This window comes from Heloderma suspectum, chromosome 7 (assembly GCF_057233095.1).
Source record: "Heloderma suspectum isolate Gila_16-S chromosome 7, 16-S_ref, whole genome shotgun sequence".
Taxonomy (NCBI): Eukaryota; Metazoa; Chordata; class Lepidosauria; order Squamata; family Helodermatidae; genus Heloderma; species Heloderma suspectum.
Genome location: NC_139464.1, coordinates 111,600,547 through 111,626,043, shown reverse-complemented (window position 1 = coordinate 111,626,043; position 25,497 = coordinate 111,600,547). Strand labels below are relative to the sequence as shown.

General features: G+C 45.1%; 1 protein-coding gene across 10 annotated transcripts in view; it reads right to left on the bottom strand.

Moving 5' to 3' along the window:
- The window catches only part of ITPR2 (inositol 1,4,5-trisphosphate receptor type 2), a 351,496-nt gene that overhangs the window by 41,577 nt on the left and 284,422 nt on the right, over positions 1–25,497 (bottom strand). For all 10 annotated transcript variants that reach the window (XM_084811532.1, XM_084811531.1, XM_084811533.1 and 7 more), the window contains 3 exons: positions 22,759–22,884; positions 7,974–8,149; positions 3,138–3,302 (listed from right to left, as the gene is read on the bottom strand). In XM_084811532.1, the coding sequence (XP_084667658.1) occupies positions 3,138–3,302; positions 7,974–8,149; positions 22,759–22,884 (467 nt within the window). The remainder of the gene's footprint in view (positions 1–3,137; positions 3,303–7,973; positions 8,150–22,758; positions 22,885–25,497) is intronic.

The following is a 25,497-nucleotide window of genomic DNA, read 5'->3' as shown; positions in this document are numbered from 1 at the left end:
GAGAAGCCCATTAAAAACCTTATTTCAGAAGAGAGTTGTTTCCCAAAAGCTTATAGGAAAAAAGAGCTGAGGTACCGAGCAATTCTATTCCATTATATGTATAAATAGCCTTGCTCTAAAGTGTGCATGCTAACATCTCACGAGCTCTATAGAAAAAAGCAAATCTCAAGTGGTTTGCTGCTTTTCAGAAGGTTCTGGAACATCTTTTGACTGCAAATGAGCATAGCATAAAATTGGACTGGATAGAGCAAGTCAAAGAGGAAGCAGTCCTATGCATGCTTCAAGGAAAAATATGAGCAAGCATTTTAATCACGTAATACCCAATTGTGTAATAACTAGGGGATATTTACAATTACAGTATTATGAATGTTTCATTAGGGCGGCCTTTACAGAGGACAGTCCTCTCTGAAGGGCTGTCTGGTCCAAGCCAGCTTCAAGATAAAGAACCCTAAGAAGGGAGAGCCATCAAGGGCCTTGAACTCGGCCATCCACAGCCAGCATCTGAAAAGCTGACTGACTGAGCAGTCACACAGATTACCTGGCCACAGTCGTGGTTTTGAAATGTAATGTATTTCAATTTAAATCATAGTAATTCTTTCTAAATTTGCATCTATACATATAAATTAGCATATGCACATTTCATGCAAAGCTGAACGCTCTTTTGTACTCTCCTTTGGTGACGCATTTCCTCTTTTGTGGCCATGTGTGAGTGACTACCCATGTATCACTGATTCGTGAAATGCAGGGGCAGGCAAACAAACACGGGCAGCTTTATCCATGGCAGGGCTGGGGACCCTGTGGCCTTCCAGATTTTGTTGGACTGCAACTCCCATCAACCATGACCAGTGGCTGGGGCTGATAGGAGCTGGAGTCCAACAGCATCTGTAGGGCCAGAGACCCCACCACTGATCTATGGTAACAAAAGCAACAGCTTGAGCTCCTATAGCTACAGTCTGGCCCCAAGCATGGCAAAGGAGGCAGTGGGACAATATCACCCTTGCTACCTACCAAATATAGATCCTCTGTAGCTGCTTTGGCTGCACAAGGGGCCAAACAAAGCCCTGATTTCTCTGTGCTCTCTCTAAAGCTGTGTAACTGCTCTTATGGGGCACAGCAAAGGTTGGAAAAAAGTACCACTGCTACAGCACTGGTGGGTGATGTTACACTAGGAATGGTGTGGATCAATTGCTAGCAGGGACAGTAGCAGTCACTGTTATTCTTAACAGGATCAGTGGCATACAGGATCAGTTTGTTAAGTCACTAGTAAAGTCTCAACCTTTTTAGTTTGCAGTAGTGGTTGTCAAACTTCCTATCTCCAGGAAATGACTTTTCTGCCCTTGAATGCTTCTGCATTACAGAGGATTCTGGGGCATGTTCTAGGGTTCACAAAGGACACAGGCCATGTCTTCTGCGTCATATCATTGCCGTGTATGAACTGAGAGTGCACACAAAACTCCCCTGCAGCTGCACGTCACAGGGGAAGATTGGTAGTGGTGGAGAAGCTTTCTTTCGGAGAAGCCTGTCTGCCATTACTGATCTGTTCATTGAGGAACCTCAGGGAAGTGTCCAGGCACATAGACAGAACACAGAGAGCGATACTCAGAGCAATATTTAAATCAATGTGCTTTAGCCCATGGCTATACTTGTGTCCACTCACATATACTATTGAAACTCTAGCATGCATGCATGCATGCATTCATTCTTTTCACCATTAGTACAGCAATCGTTCTTCATTGTTTGCAGCTTGTGCTATGTTACAGACCACATTTCATTTAGTTCCACCTTGCAGTGTACAGATTTGATCACAAATAAAGTTATAGCAAGGACAGAGTGGCCAAATGGCAAGTTTCATTACCAGAACAGAGTTTCTATTGTAATAATGCAAAACTCCTGCTCTGTCTTGAAATAGAAGACTTATGTTTATAGGCAGGCAGGCAGGCAGGCAGGCAGGCAGGCAGGCAGGCAGGCAGGCAGAAAGAAAGAAAGAAAGAAAGAAAGAAAGAAAGAAAGAAAGAACTAAAGGATAAAGATATAAAATAGGGCTGGCCCAACAAACTTTGGTTCTTTAAGTGGAAAACCCAAATGGGATTCCTCTCACTCGGTAATATGTGGCCGAATCTGCCAGGCTGTACTCTGGCCAAGCCCCCTTGATGCTAATTACCCTGCTCTTGTACAACATCCCTTCATTTCAATGGGACCTGCCTAGGAGGACTGTGGTGCTCTTGAGTCAGACGACCTCTTTCTCCTTTTCTGCCATGATTAATGATGCCCCAGATATGCTGCCTCGGACAGCAGCTTCACCTTCTTTCTTGATCAGAGTGCTATGATCTAATTCTATGATCTAATACTGTGGTGACTTCAATTCAAAATATCCACAGAGATGCTTTTAACGCACACACATTGTGTTCTGCAAGGAAGTACATTTTGTGAAATGTACAAACGTGTAACTTGTTTTGAGGTTTTGTTTGAATTAAGATGGAATATTAGTTTAAACAACAACAATAATAGTAATACTTCTATTAATACTATTAGTATTCATCATAATTATGGAAATCTATAAATATAAGATTTAAAGCTGCAATTGATCATTTATTGAAATCCAGAATGGTCTTACTAAAGTCAGCAAAACTGCTAAGGAATTTTACATTGTAACCCAGCCTTCCCCAACCTGGTGCCCTTCGTGTGTTTTGGACTTCAACTCCCATCATGCCCTAGCGACCATGGCCAATGGCAAGAAATTCTGGGAGCTGTAGTCCAAAACATCTGGAGGATACCAGGTCAGGTAAGAATGGTGTAATCTAATAAGGGACACTTCACTTATGGTCTTTAGATGTATGCCCAAGATGTACACCTAAAAATGTAACATGTGAATGTAACCAGCACATGTTTGCAAACAAATGCCATACAGGTACACCCATAAGGAGGCAAGGATCAGCTGCCATTCCTGGCTGAGTGTACACAAAGACAGACCTCTGGCTGCATAATGTACAAATTAGGAATTGTGATCTAACATGAATGTTGCTGTTAGTGGTCCAGCAGTATTATATGCTGAAAAGCTACATGCCTGGTATGATTTTTAGGACATGCTCATAACTAGATGCATATTCCATTTTGACAATATCTCCAGAGATACTCACCAGGAAGCTATAAAAGAATTCATGCACACAGAGGCCCAGCATGCAGACAAGGACATAGGCAACATGGTAGAGAAATGCCATATCCATGATGACAGCTCTGTATCCACGGGTAAACGTGCCACGATTCCCAACGAAGCTTACCAAAAACACAATCTTGTTACAAAGCTGTATGGGGAGCAACATGGAAAAAAATTACTACATTTTAAGAACCTGAACCATATCTCTTAAGCATACACTATTAAACAGTACAGAACATTGATCAAAATAGTTTATAACTAATACACAGATATCCAGTAGAATCATAATCTATTGCTACAGCAGATGATGCTGGAAATGGGAGGCATTGGGTCTCTTGCCTGCCCAGAGTTAGCACTTTGACCTGAGAGCCTTGCCCCCTATTCTCAAATGCTTAAGCTAGGTTCTGGTTGATGTGACAGCTAATAAGAATTTGCTCACCATTTACTGCTGCTTGGTTGAGACTGGGGGCATCTCTACACCAGCCTAAAATCCTGCATTTAAAACGGGGCTTTCTGCTTCCGTTTTAAATGCAGGAGCACAACGACTCCCTTTTTCACGTGCTCCCTTTTCTCCCACCCCCTTCCCCCTCCTTCTCCTCATATCTGAGTCTTCCATTATCTTTCATTGATCTCGCTCCTCTTCTTTCCACTTTTGCTCTGAAACTGAAGCCAAACACAACGGGGTAATTTGATAGCTCATTATCTGCGATCTGTTTAAAAACAGAACAAAGGGCATTTAGTGCAGGGGATGCTTGAATGATCACGGTGTCATGTAAAGAGCCCGCAAACTTCCGTGAAGGAGCAGTCTAATCGTAGGATAAAAGCTCAGTGTGAAGGATCCCTGGGAGCCTTTTTGGGAAGCTGCCCAATACCAGGTCAGACTCTTTGTCCATCAAGCCCAGTATTTTCTACTCTGACTGGCAGTGACTCTGAGGCAGAGGAATTCCCATTCACAGGCTGGCTGATCCATGTAACTGGAGATGCCAAAAATTGAACCTGGGACCTCCTGCATGCAAAGCCTGCACTCTGTCACTCCTGAGCAGAGTTTAGGGCCACCTTCAGTCTCCCCATCTTCATTTCCAAATGCTACTGTTTCCGAGCCAGCATTCCATCTCTCTTGCCCCTCTCCTGCTTGCAGATGCCCAGGTTTGCTTCCAAGGTGAGTGAATTGCTTGTATATCTGCAGGGCTTGGAGAGCACCAACAGGTACGTGGGAAAGTTAGAGCCACAGTGCAGCTTCCTTAGGGTCTAACTGCACTATGCGTTCAACAATGTGAGTAGGAATCACGTTGTGGCTTTAAAAACATTACACATATTGTGATCAACACCACAGCGAGGGAGAGGTGAGGTTTAAGCCTTCCCTGCTCAGCTGTGATCTTGTTAGAATTCCCACCCCCCGGCCTCACAATTAGCATTAGTAATATCTATTTATTTGCATTAACCACAAGACATTACAATCAATGGCAATTAGCCATGGGGGGACGACCCTTAGCACCAGATGTGTGTGTGATTTTTTTTACTGAGATCACGGCTGGGGAGGGAAGGCTTAAACCTCCCCTCCCAGTGTGCTGTGGTGACAATCACATACACGCACACCCTGGTATTTCAGTTTAAAAACCCAACTACAAACATGTTTGCTAATCATATTGTTCATGTAATGCGCAGTTGGGCCCTTATAATCTGTGCTTTTCAGTTGTTTAGCCTCCATTTATTTATATTTATTATTAAATTTATTAATCGCCCATCTGGCTGGTCACCCAGCCACTCTGGGCGATGTACAGCATACAATAAAACAGTTTAAAACAATAAAATTCTACAATAAAAACATTTTCTAAAATACCCTAACCCACCCCAAATGCCTGCCTGAACAACCACGTTTTTAATGCACGGCGGAAGCTCATTAAAGAGGGGGCATGGCGGAGTTCCCTAGGGAGGGAGTTCCACAGAGTGGGGGCCACCACAGAAAAGGCCCTCTCCCTCCCACAAAGACCTCTGTGGTACTCTGATTTGGATAACGAGCACTGTGGCTCTACACAGAGTGGGCTACGCTATGGCTTGTGCTGCAACAGGTAAAGCAAAAATCACTGGTACCTGAGGCAGTTGTAACGTTATGCAAATCTGGGCCTGCCAAGTACCCATATGGGAGAAAGACTGAGAAACCTCCATTACGGTGCTCTGAGCTTCTTGGAGAAAGGATGTAATATAAATGTCACAAATTAAGAAAATAATAAAATTAATTGGACTTGTTTGGCTTTTTCTAAGAACATCCTGGCATGTCAGAACAGGCACAGTAGAGACCTGGGTTCAAATCCCAGTTCTTCCATGAAGCTCACTAGTTGATCTTGAGCAAATGATTTCATAGAATCATAGAATAGTACGGTTGGAAGGGGCCTACAAGACCATCGAGTCCAACCCCCCCTATTTCTCAGACTAACCAACTTCATAACATTATTGTGAGGATAAGACAGGGTAAAACCAATGCATACCTCACCATTGTAAATATGATTATTAGTGCTAAGTTTCTATATCTCCCCCCTTTGGGGTGGGGGTGGGATGGAGTAGGGTAGGGTAGGGAGGGAAACAAATAGGACTGGAAATAGTTAAGCAGCCCCTCTCCTTGCTCGTCCTCTGCTCCTGATTTCAGCCTGTGGCGGCTGCTGCTTCTTTAAAAAGAAAAGGTGGCCATGAATCACATAAATAATGTGAATATGAATATCAACAATAGTCTGATTTTTTAATTACGGTAGCATACAGATTACAATCCACAGTCAGGTTAAACTGGAATATTTTATTTAGTATGTAATGGGTAATGGGTGTTAACTAAAAGCTAGACAGTAAAATATAGACTGTTTAACAGCATTTTGCCTTTTTCTTTTGGTCCCTCAATGTAACTTTAAAAGTCAATGTTTCCTCATAGTCTTATGGCTGTAATAAGTTCCATTTTGGTGCCTTTGTATCATTAATATCTCCCTGGTTCCAAAGTGCAAACCATGTCAGCATGAAATATATCTTTGGAGTGATCATTTCCCTAATGTCTCAACAAAATGTACATAGTTATACTATGATATATGTCTATGGAGCTAGTAAAACATTAACATTTTTTCATGACAAACAACAACAAAAGAATGGAGATCCCACACAGCATTTGGAATTGGCTCAGTATTGCTGTATATAAACCAATAACAACACACACACACACACACACACCCCCCACATAATTTGTGATGAAAATAGTATTGGAGCTTTTCTACAATTGTTATTTAAATGTACTCTTCTCTGTTATGCTTATGTGATTCTGGGATCCCCATTCACCATCTTAGAGGCCCATTTGTTCTGAGGCAAAGTACACTGCCAAGAGGAACGTTTTTCTCTTAGATTTGCTCCCAAGAGTTCAAGTCATATCGGCCAAGTCCAAAAGGTGGCTCCTGCGAAGTCCACAGTATGGTGTCCCTTCCTGACCTTAGGTGGAGGTCCCTAGCTAAGCCCCTGCTGTAGAGATGAGGAATTCAGTCAAATGAAACCAGACCAGACTCAGGGCTCCTTCACATGGAGCTTTTATCCTGCGATAGAGATTGCTTCTTCATGGAAGTTTGTGGGCTCTTGACATGACGCTGTGACCCTGCTGTGACTCTCCAGGGTGTCTCCTGCACTAAATGCCCTTTGTTCTGTTTTTAAATAGATCGTGGATAATGAGCTATCAAATTACCCCATTGTGTTCCGCTTCAGTTTCCCTCAGGAAAAGAGTTAAAGCAGCAAGAAGAGGAGTGAAATCAATGAAAGATGATGGAAGACTCAGATACGGGGAGAAGGAGGGGGGAAGGGGAGGGGGGAAAGGAAGTACGTCTAAAGAGAGTCAGTTGTGATCCTGCATTTAAAATGGAAGCAGAAAGACCTGTTTTAAATGCAGGACTTTAGGCTGGTGGAGAGATGCCCTCAGACTCCATTCAGTGCTCTCCGTGAGAGCTGGGGCCACACTGATAAGCCCTATGGGTCCTTACTTGAGCTCAGGCTCCCTGTTTCACTTAGACATGGACCTAAAGCTCCTTAGGAAACTGAAACACTGCTGGTAATCTCTGAAGAAACCTGCTACTGTGTAAAAAAAGTTACAAACAGGAGATGGGCATGGAAGAAAAAAGGGGGTAAGAGAAGCCATGACTTCTTCGTTACCCACGTTATCAAACTATTTAAAGATAAAGAACAGTCTTCTGGGTTGGAACCATATATGACAGATAACAAGGTCTCACAATGGGAGGCAACTCCCCGCCACCCCGAGAAACCTGGTGCACCAAATGTGGGCCAGCATTTCCAGGTTGTCCCTTTGCTCTCCAACAGTCATGGGCCCATATCGTGACTGTGCCAGAATATTGGCAGCTGGAGCAGCTTTCCTATCAGCCAAGCAGCTTCACGACTGGTCGGGCATTTCTACAGATCCCAGATGAGCCAGCAGGGAGAGAAACAGATCACAGCTTAATTTCAGGGTTTTACCAACACTTCATACTGAAACTGATACAAGCGTATGGTCTGATTTTTCATCATGGAAGAGCAAAGAGCTGAAGTGCTTGGACAAAGTAGGCATAGGAATGTGGTTGTGGCTCAAGTGTGTGTGCTCTTGCCTTGGTTTACATTGGAGTTAACGAAGCTTGAAATTAAACAGATTTGTACATGCTACTGCTTCAGGTTTTAAACTATGTCAGTTGAATGTGGAAAACCAGATAGTCAGGCATGGTTACTTTACACACACACACACACACACACACACACACACAGATAGAGATACTGATATTTTCAAGTCCACTTAAGTGGGTTTTTAAGTACTTACATTAGCAGCACCAAGAAGGATCAGTGTAGGCCCAAGGCCAATAGTATATATGGACCTGAGCATTACAGACACCAGAAATGGGCGAATACCCACAGGTTTAGGGAAAAAGAAAAGCAGAGATGTACAGATGGCCACTGCTATCCAAAGGAGAACTGAAAATAATGGAGAAAGTGTGCCTAGAAAGAAAAAGAAAAAACATTGTTATACCATTATAATGTGAGAGCTGTATCACTGGCTCAAGACCAGTGGTCTGTCCAGTTCAATATTCTTGCAGTGTACAGGGCAGAAAAGAATTGCATGAACAATTATACGTATATAATTTTAATTATGTGATTATATTTAAATAAATATAAATTACATGGTTCCAGCAAGAATAGAGGTACGCCAATGGCCAGGGTTGTGTAATGGCTTCAGATGACCCTGCCTTATTCAGACTGACAGCTGTAACGGTGCAGTGGATGGAGTGAACAAGATGGCAACAAGGCTAGTAGATGAACCAATGAACAGCATCTTGCTCTGCAGGCACTAGCAGCTGATAACATTTTTCTCCATGCAGTGAAAAGCTTCACTTGCTGATATCTGCAGATTGGGAGGCTGTAAAAGCACTGTGATGGGCTGGGCCATTATTTCCCCCCTAGTGAGGTTCCAATCCTATAGACAGGTGATTAACAATCCAATCCAATGCATCTTTACTTGCAAATCCTGTTGTGTTCAACTGAATTGAGGGGGTGTGGCCTGAGTACTCCCAGCAGCTCTGTGGGCACGAAGTTTCAGTCTGTTTCCCGCCTCCTAGCTGAGCAGAGCAGAGCAGAGCAGAGGAAGGTGCTCCAGCTGATCTAGTGAATATAGAAGCAAGCAAGTTCCCAGAGAGCGATCGATCAGAGCCAGTGAACAGGGAGAGCAAACAGGAGTTGGCCAGGGGAGTTTGGCAGGGGAGGTCAAGGGGGAGGCCCCTAATTTTTTTTTTTTATTAAAACTTTTTTAAAATTTATTTTTCTTGTAACACACACTTCCACACCAGTGGGACTCTGTTGTTAACCTCCAATGAGTAGAGGACCAAGCACAGGCTACTCTAGAACAATCATAAAGCTAGACACAAAAAGGGAAAAGAGACTATGGAAGGATAAGACTCTCCAGTGGTGGTAACCTGCAAGGTATGTACAATGTTTGTTTTCTTGCCTGAGAACAACATGGCCTACACCTGCAACAAGTGCAAGCTGATCACACTGCTGGAAGAAAAAGTAAGAGGACTGGAGCAGTGACTGTCAACCCTCCAGGGAATAAGAGAAAACGAAGAGTTCTTGGACAGAATGGGGAAACTACAGCAGCACAGTGAAGAACAAGCTTGAAGAGCAACAGCAAGCTGAGGCAGAAGAGGAAAATGCTGAGGTGAGGAAAAATGCAGTAGAGCATACTCCTTGGAAAAGGGTGACACGAGCAGAAGAACTAGAAGCCGCTCTGCACCAGTGGAAGCAGTGGAGCTGTGGAACCATTTCCAGGTACTTGAGGATGAGACTGGAGGACAGCCTGCAGAGGCCGAATTACAGGGGAACCTGCATGAGAGCGAGCAAGAGACTGAAGGTCAGTCAAGCAAAGGCAATGAAACCAAGGCCTACAACAACAAAAAGAGAACAATAGTAGTAGTGGGAGACTCCTTGCTGCGTGGGATCGAAACCCAAGTATGTCGCGAAGACCCGTGGACTCGCCAGGTATGCTGTCTCCCGGGAGGATGGATTAGAGATGTGACTGAAGGGTTGCCTGCACTCATAAAGCCCACTGACAGGTATCCCTTTCTTCTCATCCATGTGGGAACAGATTATACCACCAAGTGAAGCTACGAAGAAATCACGTCAGACTTTGAAGCTTTGGGAAGGAAACTCAAGAACTTTGGGGCCCAGACAGTTTTCTTATCAATCCTTCCAGTAGTTAGAAGAGGGATATAAAGGGAAAGAAAAATACTCCAGGTGAATGACTGGCTACGAAGGTGGTGCCAGCGTGAGAGATCTGGATTCTGGGATCACAGGCTATACTTCCTGGGAGATGGACTGTTGGCAAGGGATGGGTTGCACCTCACAAAGGCTGGCAAGAATATGTTTGGCCACAGCTAGGGATGGCGGAGAATTTCTCCCCGAAACTTCGGGGGGCCGAGCGCCAACATGTTCGGCCCCCCGAACAAGTTTCGGGAAGAAATTCTCCGCCCCCCCTGCCCCCCGCCCCCCCCCCCGGGACGGGACTTAACTTTCCCGAATGTCCCTCCTGGCGGCGGGTCCGGCCGGAGGTTCGTCAGGTCTTCATCCGGGGTGGGAGCGGCAGCCGGTCTTTCGACCGGCTGCCGCCGCCGCCATTCCAATAAAAGAAAAAAAAAACACCCCCGTGATAGGCTACATGGCGATTTAAATTAACTTAAAAAAAAAAAAAAAAGTGCGTACGGATAATGGCGGCCCCCATAGGGAGCTGCCATTCACGTTCCTTATTTGGTCGCTGTAGTCTACGTAAAGATTACGTAGACTACGGCGAAAATAAGGGCAACGCTATTTGCGTTGCCCTTATTTTCGCCGTAGTCTACATAAAGATTTACGTAGACTACAGCGACCAAATAAGGAACACGAATGGCGGCTCCTTATGGGGGCCGCCATTTGCGTACGCGCTTTTTTTTTTTTTTTTAAAGTCACCCGTGATAGGCTACGTGACGATTTATGTAGCCTATCACGGCTGACTTTGCAGATCTAGCCGTGATAGGCTACGTTAATCGTCACGTAGCCTATCACGGGGGCGTTTTGTTTTTTTTTACTTTTAATTTCGCGGCCAGGCGAGGCGCCTCCTCCCCGGCCTGAATTTTGGCCGGGCGAGGCGGGAAGCCTCCCCCCCGGCCTGAACTTCGTGGGGAGAGCAGCGAAGCGCCTCCCCCCCACCGCGAAAAGCTGCGAGACCAGGTAAGTGACTTTCATGCACCCCTAGCCACAGCATGAAGAACTTTATCAGGAGGGCTTTAAACTGAATCCTACGGGGAAGGGAGACATAAAGTTGGGGGTAACAATGGATGAAGGCTCATGCACCGCAATGGAGAGAACAGCTCTAATTGTGCCCAATAATAGTCTTCAGACACATGAAGGAAGAAAGCCAGGCTATGAAGCACATGATCTTCAATGTCTATATACTAATGCCCACAGTATGGGAAACAAACAGAACGAACTTGAACTCTTAATATAGGAGGGAAATTATGACTTGATAGATGTAACTGAGACTTGGTGGGATGACTCTCATGACTGGAATACAGCAATTGAAGGATATAACTTGTTCAAAAAGAACAGAAGGAACAGAAAGGTTGCACTATATATTAAAAATACATATCTCTGCACAGAAATACAGGAGGATGAGCTTGGTAGCCCCATTGAGAGCATCTGGGTTAAAATAAATGGAGCAAATAATAAAAGGAACATGGTGGTCGGAGTCTACTACCAGCTACCCAATCAAGAAGACGAGGATGAAACTTTTCAAAAGCAAATAGCCAATGTTTCAAGGAAGCATGATGTAGTAGTAATGGGGGACAATTTCCCCGATATTTGTTGGGAGACAAATTCTGCAAAACACAGCCCCTCCGAGAAATTCTTGACTCATGTTGTGGATAACTTCCTCCTACCGAAAATAGAGGAAGGAAGATAGGCTATCCTTGACTTGATCCTAACCAACAGAGATGACTTAGTGGATAAAGTAGCAGTTACAGGAACTCTGGGGGAAAGCAACCATGTTATACTTGGGTTCTTGGTTCTAAAGGAAGCGAAAGCCAAGCGTAGCCAAACGCGTACCCTGGATTTTAGGAAAGCCAATTTTAGTAAACTCAGAATAATGATAAATAAGGTCCCATGGCAGACGACTCTAATGAGAAAAGGAGTCCAAGATGGGTGGATGTTAAGGCACAATTACAAACAATTCCAACAAGAAAAAACGGTGGAAGACAACAGAAGAAGCCAGTGTGGCTTCACAAAAAGCTTAGGGATGACCTGAAAACAAAAAAGCACACATAGAGGAAGTGGAAAGAAGGCCAAGTAACAAAGGAAGAGTACAGGCAGGTAGCACAGAATTGCAGGGATGGCGTCAGAAAGGCTAAGCTGAGAATGAGCTGAGGTTAGCAAGGGATGCTAAAAGCAACAAAAAGCCTTTCTTCAGATACATGCATAGTAAAAGACAGAGGAAAAATGGTGGTTCAACAATGTTAACAGATGACAAAGAAAAGGCAGAAGTGCTCAATTCCTACTTTGGCTCAGTCTTTTCCCAAAATAGGGTCTATGACCCCTCTGGCATAGGTGAAGTACGGGCTGAAGGGGCAGGATTGCAGCTTGAGATTGATAGGCATATGGTCAAGGAACACCTAATTACTTCGAATGAGTTCAAATCTCCAGGGCCAGATGAACTGCATCCTAGAGTAATAAAAGAACTGGCAGAAGAGCTCTCAGAACCACTATCTTTTATCTTTGAGAAATCATGGAGGATGGGTGAAGTCACTGCAAGCGAGAAAGATCTTGGAATTGTTGTCGATCACAAGCTGAATATGAGCCAACAAGGTGATGTGGCTGAAAAAAAGGCAAATGCTATTTTGGGCTGCATTAATAGAAGCACAGCTTCCAAATCCCGGGAAGTACTAGTTCCCCTCTACTCAGCACTGGTTAGGCCTCATCTGGAGTACTGTGTCCAGTTCTGGGCACCACACTTTAAGAAGGATGCAGACAAACTGGAGAGGGTTCAGAGGAGGGCAACAAAGATGATCAGGGGACTGGAAACAAAGCCCTATGATGAGAGATTGAAAGAACTGGGCATGTTTAGCCTTGAGAAGAGAAGACTGAGGGGAGATATGATAGCACTCTTCAAGTAATTGAAAGATTGTCACAGAGAGGAAGGCCAGGATCTCTTCTTGATCATCCCAGAGTGCAGGACACGGAATAATGGGCTCAAGTTGCAGGAAGCCAGATTCCGGCTGAACATCAGGAAAAACTTCCTGACTGTTAGAGCAATACGACAATGGAGCCAATGACCTAGGGAGGTGGTGGGCTCTCCCACACTGGAGGCGTTCAAGGCGAGGCTGGACAGCCATCTGTCGGGGATGCTCTGACTTGGATTCCTGCATTGGGCAGGGGGTTGGACTCAATGGCCTTGTAGGCCCCTTCCAACCCTACTATTCTATGATTCTATGATTCTAAGTGCCAGATGACTGGAGGAGGGCTAATGTTGTCCCTATCTTCAAAAAGGGTAAAAAGGAGGAACCTGGGAACTACAGACGTCAGTCTGACATCAATTCCTGGGAAAATTCTGGAGCAGATGATAAAGCAATCAATCTGTAAGTACCTTGAAAATAATGCAGTGATTACTTGAAGCCAACATGGATTTGTCAAGAACAAATCCTGCCAGATGAATCTGATCTCATTTTTGGATCAGGTAACCTTCCTTATGGATTGTGGGAATGCTGTGGACATAATCGACTTCAGAAAGGTTTTCAGCAAAGTGCCCCATGATATCCTGATGAGCAAACTAGCTCAAAGTGGGCTAGATGAAACAATGATCAGGTGGATCCACAGTTGGCTACACAATCGGACTCAAAGAGTGCTTCTCAATGGGATCTTCTCAAACTGGGGAGGGGTAACAAGCGGGGTACCACAGGGCTCAGTCCTGGGCCCAGTGCTCTTCAACGTTTTTATTAATGACTTGGAGGAGGAGGTGCAGGGCATGCTGATCAAATTAGCAGATGACACAAAATTGGGCGGGATAGCTAGTTCCTTGGAAGACAGGAACAAAATTCAAAGTGATCTGGATAGACTGGAGCACTTGGAAGAAAACTGAAGAATGACATTTAATAGGGATAAATGCCAAATTCTGCCCCTAGGAAAAAGAAACCAAATGCACAGTCACAAGATGTGGGATACTTGGCTCAACAACACTACAAGTGTGAAGGATCTTGGAATTGTTGTAGATCACAAGCTGAATATGAGCCAACAATGTGATGTGGCTGCAAAAAAGGCAAATGCTCTTTTGGACTGAATTAATAGAAGCATAGCTTCCAAATCCCAGGAAGTACTAGTTCCCCTCTACTCAGCACTGGTTAGGTCTTATCTGAAGTACTGTGTCCAGTTCTGGGCACCACACTTTAAATAGGATGCAGACAAGCTGGAGAGGGTTCAGAGGAGGGCGAGAAAGATGATCAGGGGACTGGAAACAAAGCCCTATGAAGAGACTGAAAGAACTGGGCATGTTTAGCCTGGAGAAGAGAAGACTGAGGGGAGATATGAGAGCGCTCTTCAAGTACTTGAAAGGTTGTCAAAGGGAAGAAGGCCAGGATATCTTCCCGATCACCCTAGAATGCAGGACACGGAATAATGGGCACAAGATACAGGAAGCCAGATTCCGGCTGAACATCAGGAAAAGCTTCCTGACTGTTAGAGCAATATGAGAACGGAACCAATGACCTAGGGAGGTGGTGGGCTCTCCCACACTGGAGGCATTCAAGATGAGGCTGGACAGCCATCTGTCAGGGATGCTCTGACTTGGATTCCTGCACTGAGCAGGGGGTTGGACTCGATGGTCTTATAGGCCCCTTCCAACCCTACTATTCTATGATTCTATGAAATCCCACCATGTTCAGTGATGCTTACTTCCTAGTAATTTTGTACTGGGATTACAAGCTAAGGCCGCAATTGTATGTACACATTTACTTGGGAGTAACCCCCACTGACCCCTTCATGGATCACTGCCTTGTTGTGGCGAAGGGGCTTGTGTAACTCAGTGAAGCCATAAGCTATGCTGTGCAGGGCCACCCAAGACGGACAGGTCATGGCAGAGAGTTCTGACATAATGTGGTCCACTGGAGAAGGAAATGGCAACCCCCTCCAGTATTCTTGCCAAGAAAACCCCATGGAACGTTTCAAAAGGCTAAAAGATATGACGCTGGAAGATGAGCCCGTCAGGTCAGAAGGTGTCCAATAAAATCCTACAAGCTAGGCTTCAGCAGTATGTGAACCGAGAACTACCGGAAGTACAAGGTGGGTTTCAAAGAGGCAGAGGAACTAGAGATCAAATCGCCAACATTCGCTGCATCATGGAGAAAGCAAGAGAATTCCAGAAAAACGTCTATTTCTGCTTCATTGACTACGCTAAAGCCTTTGATTGTGTGGATCACAACAAACTCTGGCAAATTCTTAAAGAGATGGGAGTACCAAACTGCCTTACCTGTCTCCTAAGAAACCTGTAAGAGGGTCAAGAAGCAACAGTAAGAACCGGACATGGAACAACTGATTGATTCAAAATTGGGAAAGGAGTATGACAAGGCTGCATATTGTCACCCTGCTTATTTAACTTATATGCAGAGTACATCATGAGAAACGCTGGGTTGGATGAATCACAGGTCGGAATTAAGATTGCCGGGAGAATTATCAACAACCTCAGATACAAAGACGATACCATCCTAATGGCAGAAAGCGAAGAAGATCTAAAGAGCCTCTTGTTGAGGGTGAAAGTGGAGAGTGCAAAAGCTGGTTTGAAACTCAACATTAAAAAAAACTAAGATCATGGCATCTGGCCCCATCACTTCCTGGCATATGGAAGGGGAAGAAATGGAAGCAGTGACAGATCTTCTTTTCTTGGGCTCCAAGATCACCGCAGACGGTGACTGTAGCCATGAAATTAAAAGACACTTGCTCCTTGGGAGGAAAGCTATGGCAAACCTAGACAGCGTAGTAAGAAGCAGAGACATCACCTTGCCGACAAAGGTCCGTCTAATCAAAGCTATGGTTTTCCCAGTAGCAACATATGGCTGTGAGAGCTGGACTGTAAGGAAGGCTGAGCACCAAAGAATTGCTGCCTTCGAACTGTGGTGCTGGAGAAGACTCTTACAAGTCCCCTGGACTGCAAGGAGGTCAAATCAGTCAACCCTAAAGGAAATCAACCCTGAGTGCTCACTGGAAGGACAGAGACTGAAGCTGAAGCTCAAATATTTTGGCCACTTAATGCGAAGAGAAAACTCCCTGGAAAAGACTCTGATGCTGGGAAAGACTGAAGGCAAAAGGAGAAGGAGACGGCAGAGGATGAGGTGGCTAGATAGCATCACCGATGCAATGAATATGAACTTCAGCACACTCTGGGAGAGAGCGAAGGACAGGAAGGCCTGGCGTGCTCTGGTCCATGGGGACACGAAGAGTCGGACACGATTTAACGACTGAACAACAACAACCCCCATTGAACACAATGGGACCTATCTCTCAACGAACATGGATAAGATTGTGTTGTAAATTCACTTGACAAAAATCTGAGATCATTCAACACCTTGGTCTGTGCATAACAAAATTTTCCAACGTTAAATCTGCCCAGCAAGGACCCCATGATGTGTCAATCTAGCTCAGGTTTCACAGCATGAATGTTGTTTTTGTGAGCACCAATTGCCAAACCATGAAGAATAAGTGAGGTACCTGAATACATTAACAATAAAAATGCACCGAACAATTATAATGGGGAGTTAAACAACCCACAATAAAGGTTGCCACCTGCCTATCTTTTTCACCTGAGTAGTATGGGAATTGAAGATATATGTCTGGTTTCTGGACAATTAAAGTCCAGGAATCTCTAAGGAAGAGACTAGATGGCTTACGGAAGTGTCTTCCCCACTTTGCCCAGCCCTCCGCTCAGGTCGACTCAGCCTTCCATCCTTCCGAGGTTGGTAAAATGAGTACCCAGCTTGCTGGGGGAAAGGTAGTCATGACTGGGGAAGGCAATGGCAAACCACCCCGCTATAGTCTGTCATGAAAACGCCAGCGTAAGCGGCGTCCCTCTAGGGGTCAGTAATGACCCGGTGCTTGCACAGGAGGAACCTTTCCTTTTTCCTTTCCTCTGCCATCGCTTTCCTCTCCCTTAATGGTGCTTGTATTGCACTGCTCAATTTTGCTCACAAGCATGGCAGAGGACAGAGAGATAGTTGGGGAAGAAAGGAGCAAATGAGTTAAAATGTGTTTTTTCCTTCTCTTCTCCTCCTGCCCCCCTCGCAAGTTCTGCTGTCACTTGACCCAAGCATTGTGCTCACGCTGCCATGTTTGGGAGACTAGACCTGTGGTCAGAAGGAGAAAGAGGAACCACAGCCACACGAGGCTTGGGTGAGTCAAGTGAGGAGGTAGAGAGGAGGGAAAAACACTTTCCAAATCAATCCATTCCCACCCCCAGCCATCTGTCTCTCTTTCAGGGCTGACTGCAGGCTAAGAACACAAGAAAAGCTGTGCTAGAGCAGATCAGTGGTCCATCTAGTTCAGCGTTCTATTTGCAAAAGTGGCCAGCTGGATTTGTCTTCGGGAGGCAGACAAGCAGGGCATGGGAGCAACAGCCCTCCCCTGCTATCTGTTTCCACAGTACAGCACCATCAGACTTAGGCCATGTTTCCATGACAATGGAAGGAGAAGCTAATGGAGGAGTACCGGATTTTAAAACATGGAATCGGCTTTGTTGTGAGCAGGGTTCCACGAGCAGATTCTCTGCAGCAGTAAAAATCACTTCACAGAACATGCTTCCTGGTGGGGGTTGGAGTGAACATTATCTGACTGGCAGGGGCTGCTCAACCAATAAGAAAGGTTTCCGCCCCTCTCCCCACCTTTCTGCCTTCCCCGGAAGGTCCAGATGCACCTGCATTTCAGGAGCAAGCCTCATGGAGCACAATGGGAGTTACTTCTGAGTAGACACACATATGGTTGTGCTGGGAAAGAGGAGGGAGAACACAAAGATGGAAACCAGCCCCCATTCTAACCCACAGGACCTCATTGACCACAATAGGAGTTACTTCTGAGGAGACAGTAATGGGTTTGTTGTGAGAAAGAGACCAGTAAACACAAAGACAGAAACCAGCCCTCATTGTAACCCGCAGGATATCTGTAACGCAGCTGTGAAGTACTTCCTAAGGCAATGGATTGGAGCCTCAAGATCTGCTTGGTCACTTAATCACACTTAAGGAACTGGGCTTTAAAGTGTGCCATTTCAATTGAGGGGGAATCTCTGTAAGTTCTGACGTGGGCATTCAAAGGCAAGCCTCATTGACCACAATGGGAGTTACTTCTGAGGAGATACTAATGTTTTTTTTGTGGGAAAGAGACCCAAACTAGCCCCCATTTTAACGCACAGGATCTCTATAAGGCAGCTGTGAAGGGGTTACCTGAGGTAATGGATTGGAGCCTCGAGATTGTGCTTAATTGCATTTACGGAATTGAGCTTTGATATGTGCGCTGTCAACCGAGGGGCTCTTCTGTTATTTTTGTGGGCATTGAGAGGGCAAGCCTCATTCAGCACAATGGGAGGAAACATCCCTTGACTGGGGTCACGGTGAAAGGCAAACCCCTGGCCAGGGCTAGCATACCTGAGGTCAATGCGGGGGTTGGGGCACACAGCAACTATACTGGGGAGAACCTGACTTAAGGAAAATAATCAGACTTTAAGCAGTCTCAGGAAATCCGGTTTGTCCCTGATAAGCTTCAAGGTGGCTGCTGGATGGCCACAACGTCATGAACAACCTCAACATGCAACCAGCTTGGAGTAAATCGCTGGTGGAAACACCCCCTTGGAGGTTCCCCTGAGGTTTCATGGCTAACAGCCATTGACAGTGACTTTATCTAATCCTCCTTTAAAGCCATTCCAGGGTCTCATTACATGTTAACACACAACTGTGCATAACAAAACCTTGACAAAATCTCTAAGGCTTACGTGTATCCAATGCAGAGCGGGAGGCACCTCGCACCTCCTGCACTGCCTTTAAGCTAGACAGGCAATTTCACCTGTCTAGCGGAGGCTTCACAGAGGGGGAGGGAATGATGCTGGGGTGGCAATAGGAAAAGGCATTAACCAGCCGGCCTGGTCTCCTGGTCTCCTCACCCCCAGGAATGCCCCCTCTCCCCCATTTCCATGCTCCATTTACCAAGTGTGGAGAGGTAGCAGGCACGGTTCTCTCTGCACCGGCTATGAGGGGGCAGGGAGCATGGTTTCCTGGCTCCGAGCTTGGAACCCTGTCTTTGAGCTTGGATCCAGGAAACCAAACAATTCTATGTCCCCCAGATGCTTTCTAGGGGACATAGGATTGTTCCCTAATTGTTGCAACACCCCTGTAAAGTAAGCCAGTATTATTATCTCCATATTGAAGACTGAAGCCAAGGCCAAGAGAATAGTAGAAGTGCTTATGTCTCTGTTTTATCATCGCTCACAGGAAGAAGAAAGAATGTCATACCCTATCATGAAAAGCTGCAGACTAGCAAAAGCTGCTTTTAAACATGCTCAGTTTAAACTTTAACTGGATTACTAAAGGGATTGGTAAAGGGATATAAACTCTTCCACCTGTAGGTCACGGGTTCATAATGAGTCCAGTTAGTAATGTGACCAGAAGTGACTTTCATCTGATAGTTCATGTGAACCACCATCACTGGAATGAGTCCAATTTCAACATGTGCTCTTCATTAATACTTCCACCACCACCCTTGACAATTACAAACACTCCGATTGGCCAGCTGGCTCAGCCGATGGTTAAAGTGGAGTGGCCTGGAGAATGACCTCACTTTTCAGCCCACATGGTGGTGGGGTGTCTTTCCAGGTCACAGATCAGGCATTATCAACAAAGCAGTTGATGAAGAGTCTCTGCATAACCAAGGGTGTTTGTCCCTTATGGTTCCATCCTGACAAGTACCCCAAACTCATGAAGAAGGATACAGGCAAAATAATGCATTTTTAAAAATCAGTGTTCACCAAGTCTTGAGACGAGTTTATACACGCAATGGAATCAGTCAGGGAAAGCTTCTTCTCTTTTTTCTGGATTGTACCACTTCACATGGCAAAAGAAAAGCGGGGGGAGGGCTGCATCATCACTGAATGCCCCTCTCTATAGTAAAAATAAATAAATCCCCACATATAGAGAGCATGGCAGAGTAAATGCTAGGCTAAGCCCTTCTTCTTGACCCGCTGTTTCTTTTTTGTTTGTTTTAAAAATGTTTTGATATGCTGAGAGTTTTGTCCATGGGAGAGCAGTCAAACAGACAATTGCCACCTCCCACATGAAGCGATGCATGTCAGAAAGGCTTTGGCACTTTGCATGTATAAACTGGCTATTACATAGAAAAATTGTATTCTTTCTCTTTTTGGCTGGGGAGACCCTTCTTTCCCCCAGCCCCAGCCTACAATCTGTAGGCATTAGCATTCTTCTGCACAGTTGTCTAGTTAATTTAAGCATTCTTCATAAATAAATCTGCCACTTCAGTGGTGGTGCAACTCCCCTTTTCGAGCCCTACTTAATATAATTAGAACTTTGTGAACAATTGGTATCGGTGTGGTTAGCGGTGATTAGAAGGGTCATAAGATGCCCCCCCAGTACAAAAAAACAAAAAACAAACTGGTGCCAAACCAGAAGACATCTTTCTCTTGGCTCACCCTCCCCCATAGTGAGCCTCAGGGCATATCCACATGTTTTAGGTTTTGGGATTTCAAGAATGCTATCTTTTAATGTACTTCTGCAATCCCAAGAACACATGACTATTCAGCTGCAGCAGGCTGAGAGAGGACAACCAAACTGAACATACGACAGGAGCCAATCAGATGCCCCTGGAGGATATGAGCAACTTAACAAGCATGCTTGCACATATTTAAAGCAGGGGACTTCCTACGTTCAAATGAAAAAGAAAGTCCATATTACAGAATGGCAGATCGTTGGGTTCAAACTAGGGGTTGTCCATGTCAATTTTGCACATGACCATTACAAAGACCATTCCAGTGTCTCTATATGTAGATTACAGAAAGAAAAAGCACACTACCCTTTGAACACGCTCCAGCCTCTTGGAACAGCTAGGCAGTGGAGCGGCTGCCATGTGCCTTGCAAATGGCCCCCCAAAAGCTCTGGGGAGGATGTGCCTAGGGATGGGTGAACATGCAATGTCCGGGCTTGTTCAGGTTCCCTGAATTCTTCCTCAAAGCTCATTTTGCCTCATTTGCATTCCCAAACGTGAGCATCTTTTTTTCCCAGTTGGGAAAAATGCATGTAAGTGTGCAATTTTTCTCGATTAATCCCCCCCCCCCACGTATTTTCAACATGCAAATTTTCCTCCTTAGGCTAAAGTGTGGAAATGTGGATTTTGGAGGAATCTGCACAAGTGAGCCCTTGCAGAACTGGCCATTTTCACAAATGTGCATTTGTGCAAGTGAGCACTTTTGAACATGAACGCAAGTTCGGGAAATCGTGAAAATTTCTCGAGAATTGCATTCCTGCTCGCATTTGGGTCACAAATGGGATGTGTTTGCATGATTTCTGAACAGGAACTAAACTCTCATGCATCCCTAGATATGCCATCTCTCCCTTGAACTGCATATAGAAAAGAAGAGAAAGAAGACAGCTGCCCCCATGTAGCAATAGCAGCAGCCATCACTTTTTTTCTGTACAAAGTAGAAGGGAAGGAGAGTACTTCATCTCTTCCCATCCTCCCTGGAGCTTTTGGAAGTCCCATGTGTTAGCTGCTCTACTGTCTAGCTGTTCCAAGAGGCTTGAACTTGTTTAAAAATAGAGAGAGGATTTAAAAGGCAGTCCTTGTTGTACAATTCAGAAAGAATTAAATTCTGGAGCAGCCCATCAGCAGTATCCAACAGTGTCATTCCGCAAACTCAAATAGCACTAGCAGAGGTCTGCCGGATCTTTCCACTGGATTCGCCTTTTGCACATAGTTTGGAACCTGGTTTCCACTCGTGTAACGTCACTCGTGCTAGTAGGAATGACACAGTTCAATACTGCCCCATGTTCTGATCTGCAGCTTGATTTGGGGGCAGCAGGTCTGGTGAGTTAGTTCTGGAAGGTGGAGCACCTGACTTTCGGAAGCATCCCTAGTCCAAATGTCTCATTTAATGATGATCAGCACCCGCCTCCCCTCTCCCACCAACATCAAAAATTAGTATCTCCCAAATTTAAACATGTTCTTAAATCAACAAAACACATTCACTTTAGTTATATCTGGAGCACAACACAGATCTAATTTCCTTAACCTCAACACTTAAAATGAGTTAGAACTTTTCTTAAACATAAAAATCAAGCGTATTTGTTCTGAATTATGCTGGGAGAATAGTGCACGAATTCTGATTCATCAGCAACGCTGCTTCAGTTGACACAACTCAAGAAACCGGTTATTTTTAGTTACCTTTATTATTCAATGGTCTGGGTCCTGCATAACTATGGAAAACCTCACCTCCCCACCCACAATGTGCCTTCCCTTCCTTTAAGATGTATACCCTTAGCCTTGCTCCATGCTCTCTCATTTTCAGAGGTCAAACTACCTGAGATACAGGAGGGGGCCATCTCTTCTTTTGGTAGCCCTGCTCTCTCTGTCATTTCCTGCCCAGAGAAATCTGCCAAACAACCTTCTGCTGCAGCCTGATCCAGCCCTCCTGGGGTTCCTGGTCTCAATCCGGCCCTCCGGGGTTCCCCAGATGGCCACACCCCCTTCCCTTGGCCCCACCCCATTTCATCCAACTGCCAATTGTTTGGTGGTTTCCCAGGTTTTGTGCAGTCCCCCCCCCCTTCTAAAAGGTTGAAATGCCTCTCCTAAGGCTTACGTACTGGCAGGAAGAGCTTGACGCTACAATATGCTGATATATTTGGTGTTTGGGGCAACCCCCTTTTGCCTTTGGCCCCACCTGACCAGAGATGACTTATGAAGTACAGTTTGGTACTGTTTTCTTGTATTTTATTTTATTGCTCCTAGCAATGGAAAGTTTGACTGAGTTTTGAAAATCTAGAAGTCAAACTACTTACCTTCATCTCCGTCATCTCCAAATGGGTAGAAAAGAGCTACTGCTAGATTGATGAAAACTGCCAGATTGAATGATATGCTTCCCCAGAGGGAGATGTGCCGGGAGAACCAGAACAGAGCTGGATTATCTAGGGAGGGAGGAAAGAACATCATGACAAGAAGGCGGCAGAAATTATGTTCACTCAAAAGTAACACTTTCCAGGAAACGGTGGATCAGGACGAGCCCTGTCATTAGGCAGACTGAGGAGGCAGCCTCAGGCAGCAGATGCTGGGATGGGGGCAGCAGTGACGTCCTGAAGAACAGACCAGTGGGTGGTACGCAACCTGTCCTGAACCCCTAAACCAGGTGTGGTGGAGGACAATGGCCCATTGACAGGGCTGAAGCAAGTTTCAATGGCCGCTCTAGTTGGCTTATGTATGTGGAATGGGAGGGGGCACCATTTTGCACAGGCACCAAAATGTCTTGGGTCAGCCCTGCAGCAGACGGGATGATTACAGTGAAATCGAATAATTCAAAAGTAAGTAAATAACTAAAACTTCTGAGGGCCTCAGAAGGTCTGAAATGAAACAAATTTGGGGCCCATTCCCATAATGAAATGAGGCCTTGAAGAGCCATGGCCAGACACTAGACCAAGAGTGAGCAACAGATGTTTCAGCCTACAACTCCTATCAGCCCTAGCCAACATAGTCAATGGTGAGGGATCATGGGGATTTTAGGCCAAAACAACTGAAGGGCTACAAGTTGCCCAACCCTTCAGTAGATGCAGGTTGCTGCTGAAAATGGCCTTGCTGTGTTTTGTTTTCACCCCCACCCACAAATATGTTGTTTCATTTACTGGTGACATCATAGCCCTATTCAGGCATTCTGTTTCTGGTTATTCTCAAGATGTGAGGAGAAGGAGTGCTCTAGCCTTGCCCCTCTCCTTTGTCACATTTGTTGTCCTCAAGTCATGGAGAGCACTAGTCTGGAGGAGCCTCCTGTATCCATGGAGACTGTCCAGATGAGCCACCACACTGATTTCCCAGCATTATGGCTCACGTGGAGAACCTCCATGGATACAGGAGGCCCTCCTTTTCAGACCGTTGCCCTCCACAACTTGCGGGTGACGGCTCGCGTGTTGAGTAAAACCAGAAACGGAATGTCTGAATAGGGCTCATGTTGGCAAGTGGTCTGCATCGCTTGAGAAATTCCGCTGGTCATTTTGTACTTGGTTTTTAAAGGCATTCCTATCTTGCTTTTGGTATGGGACTAAATAATAGAACACTTCTAGAATGCTCCACAATCATGATTATTTCAGTCATCCTTACAATAGCCTTGTAAGGTCGGTCAATATTATTATCCCCAAATTATAAATGAGGGTAAGGCTGCAAGAAAGTGGTGTGCCTGAGTTCATTGCTGTAGTGACATTTGGACTGAGGACTTTCTGGTTCACTCTTAGCAACTATGCTCTCACAAAACCTTGAGCATGGGAATCTCCCATATCCATAAAACCTTTAGGAATCCTGGAATAATTTGGGAATTAATGGTGAAAGAGCCACCCATTAATATTCCATAGAGACTGTCCTACAAACAGACAGTTTTTGAAACTGCTTGGCACTCTGCTCTTCATGAGAGAGATGGGCTTGCGGCCCTTAACTAAAAAACTTATAAACCAAAATCTGTTTGGCTCACTCTTAACCGAATGCAATTAGAGTCCATTCAGATCAAGTGTTCAGATTTCACTTGTGACCAAGCATGAGTTGTTGTTGATTTCTTGGTCTAGACATTTTTGGAATAATTTCACATGACAGTGTCTTGTTTTGTTCTGCACAGCATCACATGGAAACACATCAAGTGAGCTCGGAGCCTCACCATGGTCTACTGAACCAGCTCTGCTTGATTTCAGAGGGCGCTGAGGAATGGCTACGCACATGGCTTACCCTGTTAACTTTACAGAGTGCGTTGCTTAGCACTCTAATATCTGGAGAAACTGCTTAAACACCCATCATGAGATCCAGAACCCATGTGGCTGGAGATGTAAAATAAGTGATGTTTAACCTACCAGGCTCTCTGGACAACACTTCCTGATTTCATTTCATTTAATACTTTCCTTCCTATACAGTGCAGACGCTGCAGCTTGTGCAAAATGTAGCAGTCAGACTGATAACAGGGACAAGAAGGTCCGAACATATAACACTGATTCTGGCCCGCCTGCACTGGCTGCCTGTATGTTTCCAAGCCCAAGCCCATGTGCTGGTTTTGACCTATAAAACCTTACATGGCTCAGGACCGCAATACCTGATGGTATTGATGAAGTGCCTCTCCTGGCATGAACCTACCCATATACTATGCTCAGCAGCAGCAGCCCTTGTCCAAGCACCTACTCTGAGAGAGGCTCAAAAGGTGGCAACAAGGGAGACGGCCTTCTTGGTGGCAGCCTGCCGATTATGGAATGAATTCCCCAGCAAGGCCTCCCTGGCACCAACACTGTTATTTTTTGGGCACCAGGTCAAGACCTTCCTCTACTCCCAGGCATCTGGCAGCGTATGATAGTTTAACAGGTTTTTAATCAGGTCATGGGATATTGTTTGGATATGTGTGTGTGTATGTGCGCGTGTACGTGTGTATGTGTCTGCTCTCTTTATACGTTTGTAGCTGAACTGTTTTTATATTATGTATAATACTGTATTTTTAAGCTTTGTAAGCTTTGTAAACCACCCAGAGAGCTTTGGCTATTGGGCGGTATAGAAATGTAGTAAAT